Below are 21,099 nucleotides of genomic sequence, written 5' to 3'. Positions count from 1 at the left end.
TAAACCAGGACTAGACCAGGTCTAAACCAGGTCTAAACCAGGACTAAACCAGGACTAAACCAGGACTAAACCAGGACTAAACCAGGTCCAAACCAGGTCTAAACCGGGACTAAACCAGGTCTAAACCAGGTCTAAACCATGTCTAAACTAGGACTAAACCGGGTCTAAACCAAGACTTAACCAGGATCAAACCAGGTCTAAACCAGGACTAAACCAGGTCTAAACCAGGACTAAACCAGGTCTAAACCAGGTCTAAACCGGGTCCAAACCAGGTCCAAACCAAGTTTATAATATTATTTAGTTGATTTCTCCAAATGAGATGGTGATGACTCTGTTCCAGCAGACGATGTATTCAATGATCAAAACTGTCAGTTTGATGAGATGAAGAAAGTTTCATGAGAGAAAATACCAAGACATTTCCCAATATCACCCAACTACTTTATTCAGTCATATAACCACTTATTTTCTGCGTTCGACAGATCAGACGAGGAAGAAGCATTTAATAAGAGAAGAAAAGATGTTGTCTTGCAGTCAGCTTTACTCACCTTGTTATCTGTGTGTTCTCTATGTCATGGAACCAATCGCTGTTACAGACAGGTACATTTCTAACCACCTGGGTTTATCCTTCAACAGAACTGATTATAAATTATACCACTTGCCAAGACCTATGTCATATTACACATTCAAATACATTATTTCAGGCGAGAGGCGCCCTTCTTGCTGTAAAGACGGCGTGTGACAACTGTGGTGAAAAAGGTGAATGGTGAAGTCAACCATCAGTCAGACAAATGCCACGTCTCAACATTCTCCTCAGTGCAGCCATTATTGCTCACCGGGTCCAGGCCAACCGAAGTCTTGTGGCTTTTCCCGTAGGTTCTAACTGAATAATATTCGTTTTTATCTGGATTATTTTGCTCAATTTACTCCAGAATTAGTTGTCTACATGATGTTGATCACTTTTTATTTCCAGTTTCCTCAACATACAGTGTATTTCAATGAGGACATTCTTTTATCATCAGTCTCTTTACCTACATGAGGTTGTTTTTGACACCTGCAAGGACAGCAAAGAGAGACTCATGGAAAAGTACCAGGGCAAAAGTCTCATTTCAGGAGCTGATGCCCGATGCCATCCCATGGGTCATTGTGCAAAGTTTGGGAGTTACAGTCTCTTGGAGCGAGCCACAAATAAAATGATTTCAGTTCAACTTGTTCAGGTGAGATATGACTTTACACGTACTTACACATCTTATTGAATAAATGAGAGCTTAGAAAAACTGCTGATTGCCAATTTATTTTAATTAAAACAATTACAATGAATATTCAGAGAAATTAAATTGCCAAACTCTATCCTAATCATTAATTGAAACTATTTTGGATTAGTTTGGGGTCAATGGGGTGTGGCCTAGAGTTGGCGTACTCTCAGTCAAACATATTCCTAATTTGGACAAATATAAGTTAAAGCCATGTAACCATAGCAAAATTACATGTAACCATAGCAACATACTGCAACAATGTCAATGAACACATGATGAGCAGGTCATGAGGAAGTACAATAAATATGACAAACACATTTCAAACAAATTCTTTAGGCAAACTAAACTAAAGCATGATTTAGTTACAAGTTTAGATCACACAGTAAACGTTAAGTCAGTTTAAATGTGAAATACAGTCATTAAGGACTTCCTCCTGAGAAAGTTTCCATCCAGCAGAACAAGAGGATTTGTTACAGTGGACGATTCCACTTCTCCACAGGGGTCAGGTCGTTGGACCCATTTGGTGTCCTCTGTGTTCTTTATCAGAGGTGTTGACCCAAAGGGGGGAGGGGGTGTGGTGAGGACAGTGTTGTTGGTCCATGGGGGATGGGGAACATTCTTCCCCTCATCCAACATTTTGCTTTGCTTTCTGCAACAGTGTCTTGAATGATGAAAAGGTCATGTCTTTTAAAGGTCTCTTTGGACAAATATGTCCTACAGAGGCCATTTTGTACAGAAAGAGAATCCCTCTTTGAACAGAAATGGAAGTTTAAGGTTCAACATCCTGTCGTATACAATAGTGTCTTGAAGCCATGGGGCGGGAGAAGCCCTGGCCATTCTGATGCTAATCAGGTACTCAGTGATGAGGGAGCTAAAGTCAGCTAACAAAAGGGTTTGATAGCCCTTTACAGTTAGGATACAAAGGAGAGCAATCTCAAGTGAAACTATAAACACTCCAAAAGTAGGTTCTGCCTGGTGGGCGGGGCCAACTCAGAGTAGAATATCTATCTGCATTCTCAAACTAGATCCTCAGATTGAGAATGACTCTTGGATGAGTCAAAACGTCATGTTTTTCTAAAAAACTGTGTCCAGATGACGAGCTCATTTATCATAAAACATGAACATTAGCAGGAGTTTGATATGAAAACACAAGTATCGGATAAAACTAAGGCTTTTCAACAGTGTGGATTCTCATGTGTCTTCTTAAGTGGCTTTGGACTGAAAATGCCTTCGCACAAACATCACAGCTGTAAGGTTTCTCTCCAGTGTGAATTCTCATGTGTGACATTAAGTGGCTTGACTGTGAAAATTCCTTCTCACAAACATCACAGCTGTAAGGTTTCTCTCCAGTGTGGACTCTCATGTGCTTTATTAAGGCGCTTGAGTCTGAAAATGCATTCTCACAAACATCACAGCTGTAAGGTTTCTCTCCAGTGTGGATTCTCATGTGTGATATTAAGTGGCTTTGGACTGAAAATGCCTTCGCACAAACATCACAGCTGTAAGGTTTCTCTCCAGTGTGGATTCTCATGTGTGATATTAAGTGGCTTGACTGTGAAAATGCCTTCTCACAAACATCACAACTGTAAGGTTTCTCTCCAGTGTGGATTCTGGAGTGGGTCTTGAGATGACTTGCTCTAGAAAAACTGTTTCCACACTGGTCACACTCGTATGGTTTTTCTCCTGTGTGGGTTCGGTAGTGAAGCGAGAGCCCATCTGATGTTCTAAAAGCCTTTTGACACTGATCACACTTAAAAGGTTTCTCTCCAGTGTGGATTCTCATGTGTGATATTAAGCTGCTTGAGACTGAAAATACTTTCTCACAAACATCACAGCTGTAAGGTTTCTCTCCAGTGTGGATTCTCATGTGTGATATTAAGCTGCCTGAGTCTGAAAATGCTTTCTCACAAACATCACAGCTGTAAGGTTTCTCTCCAGTGTGGATTCTGGTGTGGGTCTTAAGACCACCTGCTGTAGAAAAACTGTTTCCACACTGGTCACACTCATATGGTTTTTCTCCAGTGTGAGTTCTGTAGTGTCTCTTGAGAGCAGAAGCAGACCTCCATGTCTTTCCACACTGGTCACAGGTGAACCCCATTCTTCTGATGGACTTTTAGATCTGCCATGAACACAGAAAAAGACGACGTAAAGTAATAATAGTGTTAACGAACTTATACTTTTGTCAGTTCCTTATCACTGTTGAGAGTGGTGTTGTTACGGGAAAAATAAGTCATTTTCACAAGCTTCAGTAAGTTATGAAATGAACAGGACTTTACTGTTTCTATAAGAATGTGGACAGTGTAACAGGCTCTGGCTTTGGGTGAGGACCGACAGTATCAAACCAGTCAGACCCAGAGCTCTGTCATTTAAACATGTTTACATTCAACATTTTGGCAAAAAGATGTTGCAAAATCAATGAACAAACAGTGAAACAATTAAATGTGTTTGTGTGAATGTGTGTAAAGTGGGAGAGTCAGGTTTGATCCTTTGTACTTTTTTTCCCTAAAGGATTTTTTGGCCTGTAGGCTTTGACAGGACAGTGCAGCGTGAAATGGGAATGAGACTGGGGAACGACATGCAGCAAACAGGTGAAAGCCGGACTCAAACTCATGAGGCCGCATCCCGCCCCACACGGCAGGCATCTCTCAATGCTAGAGGTTTGAGAGACTCGACTAAAACAAAAGCACAACGTTTTCTTCTTCAAGAGACACACAACAAAAACACTGAAGAAAAATGTTGGGGAGACAAAATATGTTTTAGTCATGTCACAAATTGGTCAGCAGGGGTCGCAATGCTCCTACACAACATTCCTGGGAAAGTAATTGGCTCTAAAAATGGTAGTTTGGGTCAGTTGACTAAAAGGGCAACAGTTCACACCTGAGATAACTTCATAAGCGTCTTGTGACAGGCAAGTGACTAATGTCTGAACAAGCAAACAGAAACAGGGACATTCAGCAAAAACATTTAGGATCTTTAAAGATCCCATATCATGCTATTTTTCTCGATTCGTAGTCTACCCTCAGAGTATATTTGATCATAATAAGATAAGATAAGATAAGCCTTTATTTGTCCACACAATGGGGAAGTTTCAGTGTTTTAACGCACATAGATACAGAAGAACAGATAACTTACAGGAAGCTTTAAAAAACTCTCAATAGAAAAACTCTTATAAACAAAACTCCTATAGACAGAACCTCTCATATTCTTAAAAAGGAATAGAGGGGAAAAAAATAAAATAAATGAAATAAAAATATGATAACTTAAGACAAAATAATAATAATAATAATAGTGGTAAAGTAAACATGCTTATTTACAGCAGTTATATGCACATGAATATGACATTATTGCACATGGGTATGACAGTGTTTGTTGTAAAGTCTGACAGCAGCAGGAGGAAAGACCTGTGAAACGTCTCCTTCACACAGCGAGGGTGGATCAGTCACTGAAGCTGCTCTCCAGAGCGGACAGTGTGTCCTGCAGGGGGCGACACTCATGGTCCAGCATAAATGTGAGTTTAGCCAGGACCCCTCTGTCCCCCACCTCCTGCACCGAGTCCAGAGCACTTCCTCTTCCTCTCTGTGATGCTGCTGCTCCAGCAGGCCACACCTCCAGGAGCTGATGCCACCACAGAGTCATAGAAGGTCTTCAGGAGTGGCCCTGTCACTCCAAAAGACCTGAGTCTCCTCAGGAGGTAGAGCCGACTCTGGCTCTTCCTGTACAGTGCGTCTGTGTTATGAGTCCAGTCCAGTTTGTGGTTCAGATGAACACCCAGGTACTTGTATGAGTCCACTCTCTCAATGTCCCGTCCCTGGATGTTCACTGGTGAGGGGGCAGTGGGGTGGCGTCTGCGGAAATCCACCACCATCTCCTTGGTCTTCCCCGCGTTGATGAGGAGGTGGTTCCGCTGACACCAGTCCACAAAGTCCTGCGCCAGTCCTTTGTACTCCGCATCATCGTCGTCCGTGATGAGTCCGATGATGGCAGAGTCGTCAGAGAACTTCTGCAGGACACAGCTGTCCGTGTCATGTCTGAAGTCTGCAGTGTAAAGGGTGAAGAGAAAGGGCGTGAGGACAGTGCCCTGGGGCGCCCCCACACTGCAGGTCCGAGTGTCAGACACACAGTTCCGGGCTCTCACAAACTGGGGTCGGTCCGTGAGGTAGTCCAGGATCCACTCTGCCAGGTCATACTCCACACCAGCCGTCTAGGGTTTCTTCTTGGACGAACAGATGATCCGACTCTGTGATTCCCTTTACAATGGCAGCACGTTGGTTCTACCTCACGGAATATTCTACACTCTTCAAAATCACATTCATACTTTCCACAGTTTGCACATCTCTTTTTCCCTCTACACACCGTCACAACATGGCCATATTCTTGACAAGTAAAACATCTTACAGGAGGTTGTTCAAAAGGTCTTATTCCAGAGCAGATATAATCCAAAAGAATCTTTTCCGGGAGTTCACCTCCAAATGTCAGGCAGATTGCCGTCCTGCTTAGTTCCATCCACAAAACGCTTCATACGTCGTACTCCACAAACACCATCAACATTGAGGAACTCATGTTCATTAAACGAGAGTGGAACTCTGCTGACGACGCCCTTCATCCTCGTGACTCCATCCAGTTCAAAGCATCTGACGGACCAATGTTTCAATCTTTCCAAAGCCAGTGCTTTTGCCTGCTGTCTCTTTGTTTTACACTTTATTATGACCTATGACTTTCCTTGTTCTCCTGATGAAATGTATGTCTCCTATCTCCTCACCCACAATCTTGACAACCTCGTGTGGGTCATTAAATACTCCCTCGATCACATCAGTTTCCACCACACCGACCGTAAATTCTCCTTCTCCTCTACTTGCTTCACTCAAAACACGCGCCGCGACTCGTTCTTTCCCCTCCCCCGTGTGACTCATCTGGACATCCTTCCACGCTTCCATCGTCCCCAGAGTTTGACTTTCATTTGCGTTGTTGTTTTAGGTTTGTAGCGTTAGCCGACTAGCTAACGTCACAAACAAGTTAAAACGTTGTCCTAAACGCTGGATATAAGTGAATGAAACACATTCCTGTACAAATATAATGTCATTCTCCACTTACCTTCGGCTGTGTTGAGTAGTGAGGGCTCGTCCAAGTATCCAAGTGAAGCGTTACATTACCGCCAGACTTTATTCTTCAGACTTTATTCTTCAGACTTTATTCTTTAGACTTTATTCTTTAGACTTTATTCTTTAGACTTTATTCTTGTGATTCAGACCGGCTTTATTCCAGAGCTGACTCTCCTTCTTTGGTGTTTGGCGCTTCCGCCGTAGAGCTTTATTCTTTAGGCTTTATTCTTTAGGCTTTGATAGCGCCATTGTTGTCGTTGCTTGGCAGCCGTGCATCTACTGGATTGGGCGAGGACAGGAGACCAGCGACGCCCCCACCTCCATTTCTTTACTCTGATCACTCTCACTCCCATTTAGCGCCTTTAGCCTGTTTCCTATTTCTGCCCATCCAAGCTCTTTTGTTCCAAGGAATCGTCAGCTTTAGCAATGATCCTGATCCTTGTGTCCCACCGTGTGTCCCACCCTGTGTCCCACCCTGTGTCCCACCGTGAGTCCAACCGTGTGTCCCACCCTGTGTCCCACCGTGTGTCCCACCGTGTGTCCCACCCTGTGTCCCACCGTGTGTCCCACCGTGAGTCCCACCGTGGCATTACGAGGATAGGATAAAAATAACACAGACTGAGAAACGTTGCCGACTTCTGCTGAGTCAACAAGCGACGCACTAAACTCTGTAAATCTCAGATAAATGAAGTTAATATTTTGTTCTGAATGTTCCGAAAATATTTGAGAGACACGTGACACAAAGTCTTCCACATTTGAGAGACACGTGACACAAAGTCTTCCACATTTGAGAGACACGTGACACAAAGTCTTCCACATTTGAGAGACACGTGACACAAATTAGCGGCGATGGTTGGAGCGTTAAATGCTGGAACGTTTTTTTGAGGCCCTCCAATGGTCCGATTCCAGACCGAGACGCATTCGAACAGAATGTGGGCGGGGCTGGCGGGTCAGGCAACTGATTATATCTAACAGCACAAGCTCCTTGTGTAAAACATAAAGTATCTGTACATTAATAACACTAATAAGAGGTGTTTACATTCCTAATGCTTCTTTACATTTACACAAGATGATTCAAATAGGAACTACGCCTTTATGATTTTATATCTGAAAGGCTGAATATTACATTATAGAATAAATGTTCATCAAGGTTTTTATTACAGATCCAACCAGAGTAACTCGAGTCACGTGACCAAGAAGAGACGACGTCATTGCTTCATTTAGAGCGTCGCTTCACTCACGCGCTCCAGTGATGTCATTGTGTGATGATCCCCTCATATTATATCATATTAAAGGGGTTTTTACATCACAGACACTCACTTTGCAACAGTGATTAATGAGTCAAGTTCTGATACAGACTTTAAAATAAAGAGCCATTAGGATGATCTGAAGCAGCGTCTGGAGGAGGAGAACAAGCACAAATGAACTGCCTTATAATCCGTGTTAGTTTGTGTTGGAGATGGTTTAATGTTAAAAAGTTTCTCAATTAAATAAAGCTTCATTTCACTTTTCACAACGTTGTGGTCAATGAAATCTTGCACTAGTTAAAAACGATTAAACTAATACAGATGAATGAAGCCCCATGAACCATTTGAGGCTTTAGCCAATTGTATCGATACATGAGTCGATGCCTCGCAAGGTCTTTCATTTGCTCCACTACGCCATCTGTGGTCAAAAAATGTAATGCATGTAAGAAGAATACACTAAATATAAATGATCTAACAGATGATGTATATTTATTCCATAACAACAGATGATGTCACATGGTGCAACAACAAGGCCTGATCAGGCCTCGATCTCATATTCTCCTGTTCCCAAGATGCAACACTGGCCACATACATCTGTATTAGTTTAATAGTATTTAAATATTGCAAGATTTTTATTGACCACAACGTTGTGAATTATTTTTCTGATATTATCCTGTTGAATTCCCACAAACCTCGTGTTCTATTTAAAGTGATCAACTCTGCTCTGAATGCACCACAGACTGTTGGAGTTGAGGCATCTGTGTGTGAAGACTTTCTTAACTTCTTCATTGATAAAGTCACCTCTACCAGAGCACTTAAGATAAGATAAGATATTCCTTTATTGTCCCACATGGGGAAATTTCATTGGTGCAACGCAGGTAGATACAGAGGTAGATACAGAGGAACAGATCACTTATAGGAAGTCTGAAAAACACTTTCAGTAGAAGATCTCCTATAAATAAATAAAAACTCCCATAGACAAATAAATACATAAATACATAAATACCATTGCATGTGATCACGACAGTAATTGCACATGAATATGTGTCACGACACTTATTTCACCTCCTGCCATTGACCCTTCAGTGTATGTCCCCTGCTCTGCTGGTCTGGACACGTTTGAGCCAGTGACCCTCCCCTTTGTGCAGGAGATTGTTGATCATTTGAAGCCCTCAGGTTCCCCAGGTGACACTGTCCCTCCCCGACTTTTTAAGGAGGCTTTTCAGACTATTGGCCCATCTTTTATCACAGTTATTAATAGCAGTCTGACTTCTGGAGTGGTTCCTGTTCATTTTAAACATGCCGTTGTGCAACCCTTGTTAAAAAAAAAAACGGGCTGGATCCTACTGTTTTGGCAAATTTCAGGCCTATTTCTAAACTGCCCTTCCTTTCTAAAATCTTGGAAAAAATTGTCTATTCCCAGCTCATGGATTTATAAATGAACAAAATATTCTTGAGATTTTCCAATCTGGTTTAAAACCTTGCACAGCACCGGATCTGCGCTTTTAAGAGTTTTTAATGACATCTTTTTAGCTACTGACTCTGGTCACTGTGTTGTCCTTGTACTTTTAGATTTGACTGCAGCTTTTGATACAGTGGACCATGAAATCTTGATCGCTCGCTTGGAGCAGTGGGAGGGCATCAGTGGCACTGCATTAGAATGGTTCAGGTCCTGTCACATGGAACATTCTGTGTCAGCCTGGCTGACTCTGTGTCCTCCACGGCTCCACTCTCTTATGGGGACCCGCAGGGCTCTGTGCTTGGCCCTCTTTTATTTTCTCTCTATCTACTCCCACTTGGCTCAATCCTCAGGAAACATGGCATCTCTTTTCGTTGCTATGCAGATGACAGTCAGATCTATGTCCCCCTCAAGAAATCTGACTCCTATAGTGTTATGCCATTGCTAGAGTGCCTAAAAGACATTAAAGCCTGGATGTCTCTGAACTTTTTCAATTTTAATGAAAAAAGACTGAAGTCATGGTCTTTGGTGGGACTTCTGTGACCCCCATGGTTGACCTGGGTCCTCTAGTCCAGTATCAAAAAAACATCATGAGCAATCTGGGGGTGAAAGTGGACCCAGACCTTAAACTGGACAGCCAGATAAAAGCTGTGGTGAAGTCAAGCTTCTTCCAGTTGAGGCAGCTGGCAAAAATAAAACCAGTCCTTCAGAGACAGCATTTTGAAACCGTAATCCACGCCTTTGTCACCACTCGGCTGGATTACTGCAATGCTCTCTACATGGGGGTTAGTGGGTCCTCAATTGCTCGTCTCCAACTGGTCCAAAATGCTGCTGCCGTCTTTTAACTGGAACAAGAAAATATGAGCACATTTCGCCTATTTTAGCTTCACTCCACTGGCTGCCCGTTCATTTTAAAACTCTTTTATTTACTTTTAAAGCCTTAAATGGTCTTGCCCCTCCTTACCTCTCCGAGCTGCTACACCCCTACACTCCCAGCCGTTCCCTCATGTCAGCTGACCAGCTCCTTACAGTGCCACGGGCTAAAGGTCAGAGGTGAACGAGCCTTCGCAGTGGCAGCTCCAAAACTGTGGAACAAACTGCCACTCCTCATAAGAAAAGCCTCCTCACTGCCTCTTTTTAAATCGCTTCTTAAAACCATCTGTTTTCTCTGGCTTTTAACACCATGTAGTGTGTTGATTGTATGTTTTATACCTTTTTATTTATTTGATTTTGTTATTTTATTACTTTTATCCTATTTTTGCCTGTCTTTTACCTGCTGTGAAGCACTTTGGAACCCTCTATACCCCGCTATATAAATAAAGTGGATTGGATTGGATTGTGAAAAGTGAAATGAAGCTTTATTTTAATTGAGAAACGTTTTAACGTTAAACCATCTCCAACCCAAACAAATGTGGCAGGGTGGGCTTTAATGACTAACCAGCAGGTGGAGCCAAAGCTAAAACTTATAAAAGCCAGAGGTCACTTGTTGTACGGCTACCAAGCGGCAACATCAGTGGACATATAAACTCCGAGAGAAGAGAGGGACAAACAGGAAGTCAGTTCCCGCCGTAGTCATGGGTAACGTGAGGTCCCTTCAAAATAAAATGACGGAAATAGCAAGCCTCATGCGGTCCCAGAGGATTTATAGGGACAGCAGCGTCTTGATTTTCACAGAGACCTGGTTAACAGCAGAAATGCCAGACTCTATTGTAGGTTTGGACAATTTTCATCTGCTGCGGGCGGACAGAACGAAAGAATGCTTGAAGAAAAGAGGAGGCGGTCTGGCGGTGTATGTGAACACGAGCTGGTCCAAACCCGAACACTGCACAGTGAGGGAGCAGCTATGTAACAAGGATATTGCACTATTGGCTATTGGCATGAGGCCATACTATCTGCCCCGGGAGTTCTCACATGTGATTTTGATCGCAGTCTATGTGGCCCCGTCTGCCAATGCTGAAAATGCTTGTGAAGCACTGCTCTCCTGCACTTGTAGGCTGCAAACACAGCATCCACAGGCTCTCTTCCTCATCTCTGGTGACTTTAACCACGCTTCTCCCTCTTCTGTTCTACCAACATACACCCAGTATGTTACCTGCCCCACCAGAGAGAATAGAACATTGGACTTGTTTTTTGCCAACACCAAGGAGGCTTATTCTTCTTCCCCCCTCCCTCCCCTGGGCAGCTCGGACCACAACCTTGTACATCTGAGGCCTGTGTATGAACCCATCGTGCGCAGGCAGCCTGTGGTGTCCCGTGAGGTGAGGATGTGGTCTGCTGAGAGCGAGGAGGCTCTGAGGGACTGCTTCAGCACCACTGTCTGGACTGAGCTTTATGACCCACATGGGGAGGACATCAACACCATCACAGAGTGCATCGCGGACTACATCAACTTCTGTTTTGAGAACATTGTTCCCTCCCGGACGGTGCGGTGTTTTCCAAACAACAAGCCATGGATTAACCGTGAACTGAAGGCTCTGCTGAAGGAGAAGAAGAGAGCCTTCAGGTCAGGGAACAAGGAGGAGCTGAGGACTGTGCAGAAGGAGCTGAGGAGGAAGATCAGGCAGGCTGAGGCCGGCTACAAGAGGAGGATGGAGGAGCAGCTGCAGCAAAAGAACATTCAGGGAGTGTGGAGGAGCCTGAAAACCATCTCGGGCTTCAAAATCCCCCCTGCCCAGACAGAGGGGGATCTACAGTGGGTGAATGATTTAAATGCTCACTTCTTGAGGTTTGATCGGTCACCCGCCCCTCCCCCTGCACAGCTGCATGCTCCCTCTTCCACAGCTGGACAATGCCCTGCATCTGTTCCTCTTCGCTTATCTGCCCCGGACCATCGGCTCCCCACTTCGCCTGGACTCACCCATCCCCCCAGCACACAGTCCCCCTGCCAACCACTGACTGTCACAGCAGCACAGGTGAGGAGTGAGCTGAAGAGGATTAAAGTGAGGAAGGCAGCAGGACCTGATGGCATCAGCCCCAGGCTCCTTAAGTCCTGCGCAGATGAACTGTGTGGAGTTGTGGAGCATGTCTTCAACATGAGCCTGAAGCTGAGGGTGGTACCACAGGTCTGGAAGACCTCCTGTCTGGTACCTGTGCCTAAGACACCGCGCCCCAAAGACCTCAACAGCTTCAGGCCAGTGGCTCTCACGTCCCACCTGATGAAGACACTGGAGCGGCTAGTCCTGGACCACCTCCGCTCCACCGTGAGCTCAGCCATGGACCCGCTGCAGTTTGCATATCGGTCTGGCATCGGAGTGGAGGACGCCGTCATCTCCCTGCTGCACCGCTCTCTCTCTCACCTGGAAAAGCCTGGCAGCTCTGTGAGGATTCTGTTCTTCGATCTTTCCAGCGCCTTCAACACCATCCAGCCGCTGCTCCTGAGGGACAAGCTGGAGACGGCTGGTGTGGAGTATGACCTGGCAGAGTGGATCCTGGACTACCTCACAGACCGACCCCAGTTTGTGAGAGCCCGGAACTGTGTGTCTGACACTCGGACCTGCAGTGTGGGGGCACCCCAGGGCACTGTCCTCGCGCCCTTTCTCTTCACCCTTTACACTGCAGACTTCAGACATGACACGGACAGCTGTGTCCTGCAGAAGTTCTCTGACGACTCTGCCATCATCGGACTCATCACGGACGACGATGACGCGGAGTACAGAGGACTGGCGCAGGACTTTGTGGACTGGTGCCAGCGGAACCACCTCCTCATCAACGCGGGGAAGACCAAGGAGATGGTGGTGGATTTCCGCAGACGCCACCCCACTGCCCCCTCACCAGTGAACATCCAGGGACGGGACATTGAGAGAGTGGACTCATACAAGTACCTGGGTGTTCATCTGAACCACAAACTGGACTGGACTCATAACACGGACGCACTGTACAGGAAGAGCCAGAGTCGGCTCTACCTCCTGAGGAGACTCAGGTCTTTTGGAGTGACAGGGCCACTCCTGAAGACCTTCTACGACTCTGTGGTGGCATCAGCTCCTGTAGGTGTGGCCTGCTGGAGCAGCAGCATCACAGAGAGGGAGAGGAAGAAGCTGGACAGAGTCATCAAGAAGTCCAGCTCCGTCCTGGGCTGTGCTCTGGACTCGGTGCAGGAGGTGGGGGACAGGAGGGTCCTGGCTAGATTCACATCTATGCTGGACCATGAGTCTCACCCCCTGCAGGACACTCTCTCCGCTCTGGAGAGCAGCTTCAGTGAGAGACTGATCCACCCTCGATGTGCGAAGGAAAGGTTCCGTAGGTCTTTCCTTCTTGCTGCTGTCAGACTTTATAACAAAAACTGTTAGTACTGAACACTCGCAATGCTGACCTAACCATGTGCAATTCTGTCATATGTGCAATTGCTGTTGGAATTCATGTGCAATTCATGTGCAACCTATGTGCTGTCGTGACACATATTCATGTGCAATTACTGTCGTGATCACATGCAATGGTATTTATGTATTTATTTATTTATTTGTCTATGGGAGTTTTTATTTATTTATAGGAGATCTTCTACTGAAAGTGTTTTTCAGACTTCCTATAAGTGATCGTTCTTCTGTATCTACCTCTGTATCTACCTGCGTTGCACCAATGAAATTTCCCCATGTGGGACAATAAAGGAATATCTTATCTTATCTTATCTTATATTAAAGCCTATAGAATGAAGCCTGAAGAATAAAGCTGTACGGTGTAAGCACCGAACGTCAAAGAAGGAGAGGAAGACGAAGAAGAGTCTCCCTGGAATAAAGCCGGTTGTTGTTGTTGTTGTTGTTGTTTTATGGCGGTTGGCATCCGAGTGTTGCATTACCGCCAGACTTTATTCCTCAGACGTTTCGTAGTCCTCAGACTCTGTCGTAGTCCGTAAAAGTACTCCTTCCATTGCTTTGGCGTACAAAGCCCATGAGGTCATGATGTGTTTTTGTGACTAGAATAGTTGTTGTGTCAGAGACCAACCGGCCTTATTCCAGGGAGACTCCTCCTCACCTTCCTCGCCCTCTTTGACGCTCGGTTAGAAGTCCTTCTTCCATCCGGTCTCTGAAACAACAACAACTATTCTAGTCACAAAGACATATCATGACCTCATGGGCTTTGTAACACCAAAGCAATGGAAGGAGTACTTTTACGGACTACGACAGAGTCTGAGGACTACGACAAAGTCTGAGGAATAAAGTCTGGCGGTAATGCAACACTTGGATGCCAACCGCCATAAAACAACAACAACAACAACTTGCTGTACTTCCTCTGAGCCACACACTCCACCTGCTGTGTTTGCTTGTGAGGCCCTGCTCTCCAGATGCCAGGTCTGCTCCGTGGCTGAGAACTTTGTCCTTGGACTCACTTAGCGCTCTACTGTGCACAAAGGCCCTGCTAGGCACTTTAGAAGATGACTATGGGGAATGTCATCACTGCACCTTGGGCCTACTGACCTGATGTCCAGCAGGGGTTTGAGGGATATTCTTGTTACTCTGAGGTGCTCATTTGGATGCTAACAGCTCTTATTCTTCTAGTGCTTCCTCTGGAGCTGGAACCTGGACTCTAGTCTTGCCTCGTCTTGTTTCTGTTCTTCTGTAATGTGTAAACAAGAGGGACTGGGGAAATTGTTTTATTATAAATGTAATGTCTTTAGCTGCACTTGTCTTTTGAAGTAACAAAGAAGCTAAAAGTAAAAACCTTTTTAATAAATTAATTTAATGGAAACATCTCCTGCCTCTTCAATGTAAAACAAACCTGTGCGACTTTTGTCCAATTTCACTACATTAAAGGGACGCGTTGTCATTTCAATTGAGTAATAATTTAAAGGGCAATCTTGATAAATAAGTCCCGGTCCGCTCGGGATGCCACATATGCATCCTCACACGGCCAGCACCATTATGTAGGGTCAATCTCTCACATCCTCCTCACACAGCTCCAATGTGTCATGTATGTCCTCTGGGACTAGGATTATAGGTAGTTAATGTTCGCAGTTATATTTAAAAAGGGCTCAATCTGAAGCCCGTTCAGCAAAACAATAACTACTGAGTCTCATTTTCTGAATGGGAGAACTTGATTCATTCACTGACAATTATAACTCTAAAAAAGATCAATAAAAAGGTCTATAAACCAGAATGATGTGTGAGGTTAAATAAACTAAAATATCACAGCAATTCATTGCACATTCATTACACAAGCGAGGCCTGGACTTAGTTTAAAGAAATGCTGGTAGTGAAAAGGAAGTTTTGATTAATTCTAAAATGATCTGGATGGAACCTGACTTTAATGCCACTCTGCAAGTTTCAGCCACTCTCAGGTCTCATGTGTCCAAGAGAAGGCTCAGATGTGGATCAAGGCCTCCTCAGAGATCTTTGGGTCCTTAGAGCCGTCTGTGGCGCTGGTATTTGCTCAGAGTTTAGCATTAGAAGATTTCTGACGAGTCCAACGATGCAGCATGACGCTGAGACGTGGGGGACAATGGAGGGGCCCCTGGGATCTACAACCTGGTGTGTCCTGATAGAGGTTCAGATCAAGAAGAGGAGCGAGCAGAGGCTCAATGGTCTTTTTATCTGACCTTGGAGGTGTGGCCTAGAGTGGGCGTGCCTATAACTTAAACCAGCAAAATGACATGTAACCATAACAACAATGTCAATGAACACACATCATGAGCAGGTCATGAGGAAGTACATTAAATATGACAAACACATTTCAAACACAGTTCTTACGTCAAACTAAACTAAAGCATGATTTATTTACAAGTTTGGATCACACAGTAAACGTTAAGTCACTTTAAATGTGAAATACAGTCATTAAGGACTTCATCCTGAGAAAGTTTCCATCCAGCAGAACAAGAGGATTTGTTGGGGGGCTGATGGACGGGGCCTACTCAGAGTAGAATAAATATCTGCATTCTCAAACTAGATCCTCAGATTGAGAATGACTCTTGGATGAGTCAAAACGTCCTGTTTTTCTAAATAACAGTGTCAAGATGACAAGCTCATTTATCGTAAAACATGAACATTAGCAGGAGTTTGATATGAAAACACAAGTATCTGATAAAACTAAGGCTTTTCAACAGTGTGGATTCTGATGTGTTTAATTAAGTGGCTTGACTGTGAAAATGCCTTCTCACAAACATCACAGCTGTAAGGTTTCTCTCCAGTGTGGATTCTCATGTGTTTTGTTAAGCTGCTTGAGTTTGAAAATGCCTTCTCACAAACATCACAGCTGTAAGGTTTCTCTCCAGTGTGGACTCTGGTATGGGTCTTGAGAGCACTTGCTGTAGAAAAACTGTTCCCACACTGGTCACACTCATATGGTTTTTCTCCAGTGTGGATTCTCATGTGTGATATTAAGCTGCTTGAGTTTGAAAATGCCTTCTCACAAACATAACAGCTGTAAGGTTTCTCTCCAGTGTGGATTCGCATGTGTGATATTAAGCTGCTTAACTGGGAAAATACCTTCTCACAAACATCACAGCTGTAAGGTTTCTCTCCAGTGTGGATTCTGGTGTGGGTCTTGAGAGCACGGGCTGTATAGAAACTAGTTCCACACTTGTCACACTCGTATGGTTTTTCTCCTGTGTGAGTTCGGTAGTGAAGCGAGAGCTTATTTGATGTTATAAAAGCCTTTTCACACCTGTCACACTTAAAAGGTTTCTCTCCAGTGTGGATTCGCATGTGTGATATTAAGCTGCTTAAGTTTGAAAACACCTTCTCACAAACATCACAGCTGTAAGGTTTCTCTCCAGTGTGGATTCTGGTGTGGGTCTTGAGAGCATCTGCTGTAGGAAAACTGTTTCCACACTGGTCACACTCGTATGGCTTTTCTCCTGTGTGAGTTCTGTAGTGTCTCTTGAGTGCAGAAGCAGACCTCCATGTCTTTCCACACTGGTCACAGATGAACCCCATTCTTCTGATGGACTTTTAGATCTGCCATGAACACAGAAAAAGACGACATAAAGTAATAATAGTGTTAAAAAAAGAACTTATACTTTTGTCAGTTCCTTATCACTGTTGAGAGTGGTGTTGTTACGGAAAAAATAAGTCATTTTCACAAGCTTCAGTGAGTTATGAAATGAACAGGACTTTTTCCATAAGAACAGTGTAACAGGCTCTGGCTTTGGGTGAGGACCGACAGTATCAAACCAGTCTGACCCAGAGCCAGGCTGCGAAATAGACGGGGACCCGTAAGCACTCAAATTGCTGGCGGGCCCGGGGTTTGAATTTGGAGGGGGCCCGCCGTGCCCCTGTATCGAAATTCCTCAAAAAAAAAAATCAAGATTTTAACTAGTAATTTGGGCATATTTGGGGCATTTTCATTGCTTAAGTTTCGTTTTGACAGACATGCCACTTCGCAGTATTCACGCTTCTCATTGGCCGAGCGGTGTCCGTGATCTAATTTCGATGAAAGCGGGCATCTGATTGGCCGCTGCGTTCGGTTGTACTCGGAAATGCCCGTCTAATTTTGCCCCATAAGTGATATCTCGGTTGGCGGGCGTCAATCAAACTAAAGTTGTTTGCAACAAAAGTTGTGTCAATCTGGAAGTATCTAAGGCCCGCCCCCTTTGGAGTTGTTAGCAACGGGGCAATGTATATATGTTAGTAGTTTATTTTGTAGGCAGTGATTTTATATATTCCACAAGATCTCCTTGTGTCAAATGATGTAAACAGTATTTATTTTGTATCTAAGAAACATTATTATATTAAATTAAACAGTTTTAAAGATCATGATCTCTGGTTTATAGGAATTCAGTATTTGTGCTCTTCATATCAAATAAAAGATAAAAGTACTTTAAATTGTTTTACATGCTAATAACCAGGTTTAAAACAACACATTTATCTTGCTCTTATGACGCCGCGCGCGCTTGTGAGCCCCTTAAATTGCTGGGGGGCCCCTAACTTTTTTAAATAGGGGGCCCCCCTGGCCCCTAACTTTGAAAATCTATTTCTCAGTCTGTGTGCAGATGTTTATGTTTATCACTGATTCATTTCTAATAATGGAAATGTGTTTTAATGTCTTTTATATTTGTTGGAGATTTAGAAAAGCTCAACCAGGGACGAGAGTTGAACATTAGCACTGGCTATAAACTTTGTTTAGTCACTGTGTATGACTGCATTGTCCCTGTAAATACATAAACAAATCAATATGGAACCTTTAAATGTGGCATAAACTATTCATTGTGTTCAGAAGCTCCACCCACTTTTCCTCCTGTTGATCCAGATCAAAGAAAGAATGGAGAGTTGACTCAAACCTTCTAAAACGTGACTTTTTTGTCGAGATGTAAAAAGAACAAATGGGGATGTAATTAACGATGACTCATTATCAAATGTTATAAAATTATATAAATAAAAGGGCAAATAAATATATATATATATATATATATATAAATAAAAGGGCAAATAAATATATATATATATAAATAAAAGGGCAAATAAATTATATATATATATATATATATATATATATATATATATATATATATATATATATATATATATATATATATATATATATATATATATATATATATATATATATATATATATATATATATATATATATATATATATATATATTTTTTTTTCTTTTTTTTAAATGTATTTGATATTTGCACTACTTAAAGATCAGACCTTTAATATGAGAGTTGAATCAAATGTAAAGAAATTGCGTCGTGGGCTTCATCTCAGTGAAGCTACTTTCACTTTGGTTTATCTCACTTTATTTTATTCAATCTCATGATTCCATCCATCCTCTTCCGCTTTATCCAGGGCCGGGTCGCGGGGGCAGCAGTCTAACCAGGGACTCCCAAACTTCCTGCTCCCCAGACACTTCTTCCAACTCCTCCGGGGGGATCCCGGGGCGTTCCCAGGCCAGCCGAGAGACATAATCCTTCCAGCGTGTCCTGGGTCTTCCCCAGGGCCTCTTCCCGGTGGGACATGCCCGGAGCACCTGCCCAGGAGGCATCCGGAACAGATGCCCGAGCCACCTCAGCTGGCTCCTCTCGACGTGGAGGAGCAGCGGCTCTATTCCGAGCTCCCCCCGTGTGGCCGAGCTCCTCACCTTATCTCTAAGGGAGCGCCCAGCCACACGGCGGAGGAAACTCATTTCGACCGCTTGTATCCGCGATCTTGTCCTTTTCGGTCATTGCCCAAAGCTCATGACCATAGGTGAGGTCAGAACGTAGACCGACCGGTAAATAGAGAGCTTTGCCTTTCGGCTCAGCTCCCTCTTCACCACAACGGTCCGATGCAGCGACTGCATCACTGCAGCCGCTGCACCGATCCGCCTGTCGATCTCACGCTCCATCCTTCCCTCACTCGTGAACAAGACCCCGAGATACTTGAACTCCTCCACTTGGGGCAAGGACTCCCCACCCACCTGGAGAGGGCAAGCCACCTTTTTCCGGTCGAGAACCATGGCCTTGGATTTGGAGGTGCTGATTCTCATCCCAGACGCTTCACATTCGGCTGCAAACCGTCCCAGTGCATGTTGCAGGTCCGGGTTTGATGGAGCCATCAGGACAACATCGTCTGCAAACAGCAGAGATGAGATCCTGTGGTCCCCAAACCGGACACCCTCCGACCCCTGAAATTCTGTCCATAAAAACTATAAACAGAACCGGTGACAAAGGGCAGCCCTGGCGGAGTCCAACATGCACTGGGAACAGGTCTGACTTACTGCCGGCAATGAACACAGCTCCTGCTCCGGTCATACAGGGACCGGACAGCCCTGAGCAAAGGGCCCCGGACCCCGTACTCCCGGAGCACCCCCCAAAAGGACACCCCGAGGGACACGGTCGAAAGCCTTCTCCAGATCCACAAAGCACATGTGGACCGGTTGGGCAAACTCCCATGAACCCTCGAGCACCCGATGGAGGGTATAGAGCTGGTCCAGTGTTCCACGACCGGGACGAAAACCACTCTGCTCCTCCTGAATCCGAGGTTCGACTAATCTCATGATTTATTGTTTTAATTCAACAGTTACTTGGTTATCTCTCAATGCTGGGGGTGTGACTTTGTTGGGTTACTTTTCAGTGTATTTCATAAAGAACTCTGCTTTTTCTTTTCATCTCTGAAGCACATGAAAGAAAAGGAGTGAAAAACAATCAACTCAACTACAACTTTTCTCTCCTCTTTGACTACATTTTATTTACTTTCATTACTAATACGTATTAGTACTTCTTGTATGTCTGTTAACCATCTATTGTCTACTTTCACCAGAATGGATGTATTCATTGAAATGATCATGAAAAAAACACAAAAGCAAAACCTCCTCAACTTCCGGTAGTTTTCAGAGTCTATTGTTGCCGGAACAACGGTTGAAACACGTATATCTTTCATAAGCAGCAATAAAAGTGTAAAATAATAGTAGAAACACTCTCTCATCCAGTCGAGCCGATAAAAAGAGCTTATTTCATTTGCGTTGTTGTTTTAGGTTTGTAGCGTTAGCCGACTAGCTAACGTCACAAACAAGTTAAAACGTTGTCCTAAACGCTGGATATAAGTGAATGAAACACATTCCTGTACAAATATAATGTCATTCTCCACTTACCTTCGGATGTGTTGAGTTGGAGCAGAGGCTGAGCAGGAACACGACTCGATGCAACAGGATTTTATTGATCACATGAAGCAGGATGCGGGACACACGGAGCAGCGGCAGAAACACATGCACACGCGGCCCTGAGAACAGGCACGGAAGAACGATAGCGCACTTCCGGTTACCCACAATGTCTCTCTCTCTCTCTCTTAAAGAGGCCAGGCCGGTAACAGTTGAATACAAATCAGAGTAAAGCTCGTGTTGGAGGATGTGTTTATCTCTAATCATATTTCATCATGTTTTTATTACATTTCTCTTCTGAAGCCCCGCCCCCCGGTCCCGGGACTGTGACGTCTGCACCGACCTCTGTCTTCCACCAGAGGGAGCGCGTGTCACGTGAAAAGATTCTGAAACGACAAACCCAGGACTAAACCGGGACTAAACCAGGACTAAACCCAGTTCTTAACCAGTACTAAAAAGAAGTTAAGACAAGCCTTTATTTGTCCCACGATGGGGTAATTCCTGTGTTGCAACGCAGGGTAGGTACAAAA

At 44.2% G+C, this 21,099-nt stretch overlaps 1 protein-coding gene across 1 annotated transcript; it reads right to left on the bottom strand.

Moving 5' to 3' along the window:
- Positions 1 to 2,418: 2,418 nt before the first annotated feature.
- On the bottom strand, positions 2,419 to 20,692 carry LOC140367182 (uncharacterized). Its single transcript, XM_072453536.1, has 5 exons — positions 20,564 to 20,692; positions 16,073 to 16,941; positions 9,682 to 9,741; positions 5,782 to 5,884; positions 2,419 to 3,360 (listed from the first exon to the last, which is right to left on the bottom strand). Exons 2-5 carry the CDS (start codon positions 16,918 to 16,920, stop codon positions 2,419 to 2,421), a joined length of 1,953 nt encoding a protein of 650 aa, XP_072309637.1. The 5' UTR covers positions 16,921 to 16,941; positions 20,564 to 20,692.
- Positions 20,693 to 21,099: the final 407 nt, after the last annotated feature.

Source organism: Eucyclogobius newberryi, unplaced genomic scaffold, assembly GCF_026437365.1.
Source record: "Eucyclogobius newberryi isolate DKJ021-1_F unplaced genomic scaffold, fEucNew1.0.hap1 SCAF_2, whole genome shotgun sequence".
Lineage (NCBI taxonomy): Eukaryota > Metazoa > Chordata > Actinopteri > Gobiiformes > Gobiidae > Eucyclogobius > Eucyclogobius newberryi.
Note: the sequence above shows the minus strand (reverse complement) of the source record. Positions and strands in the feature narration are given on the sequence as shown.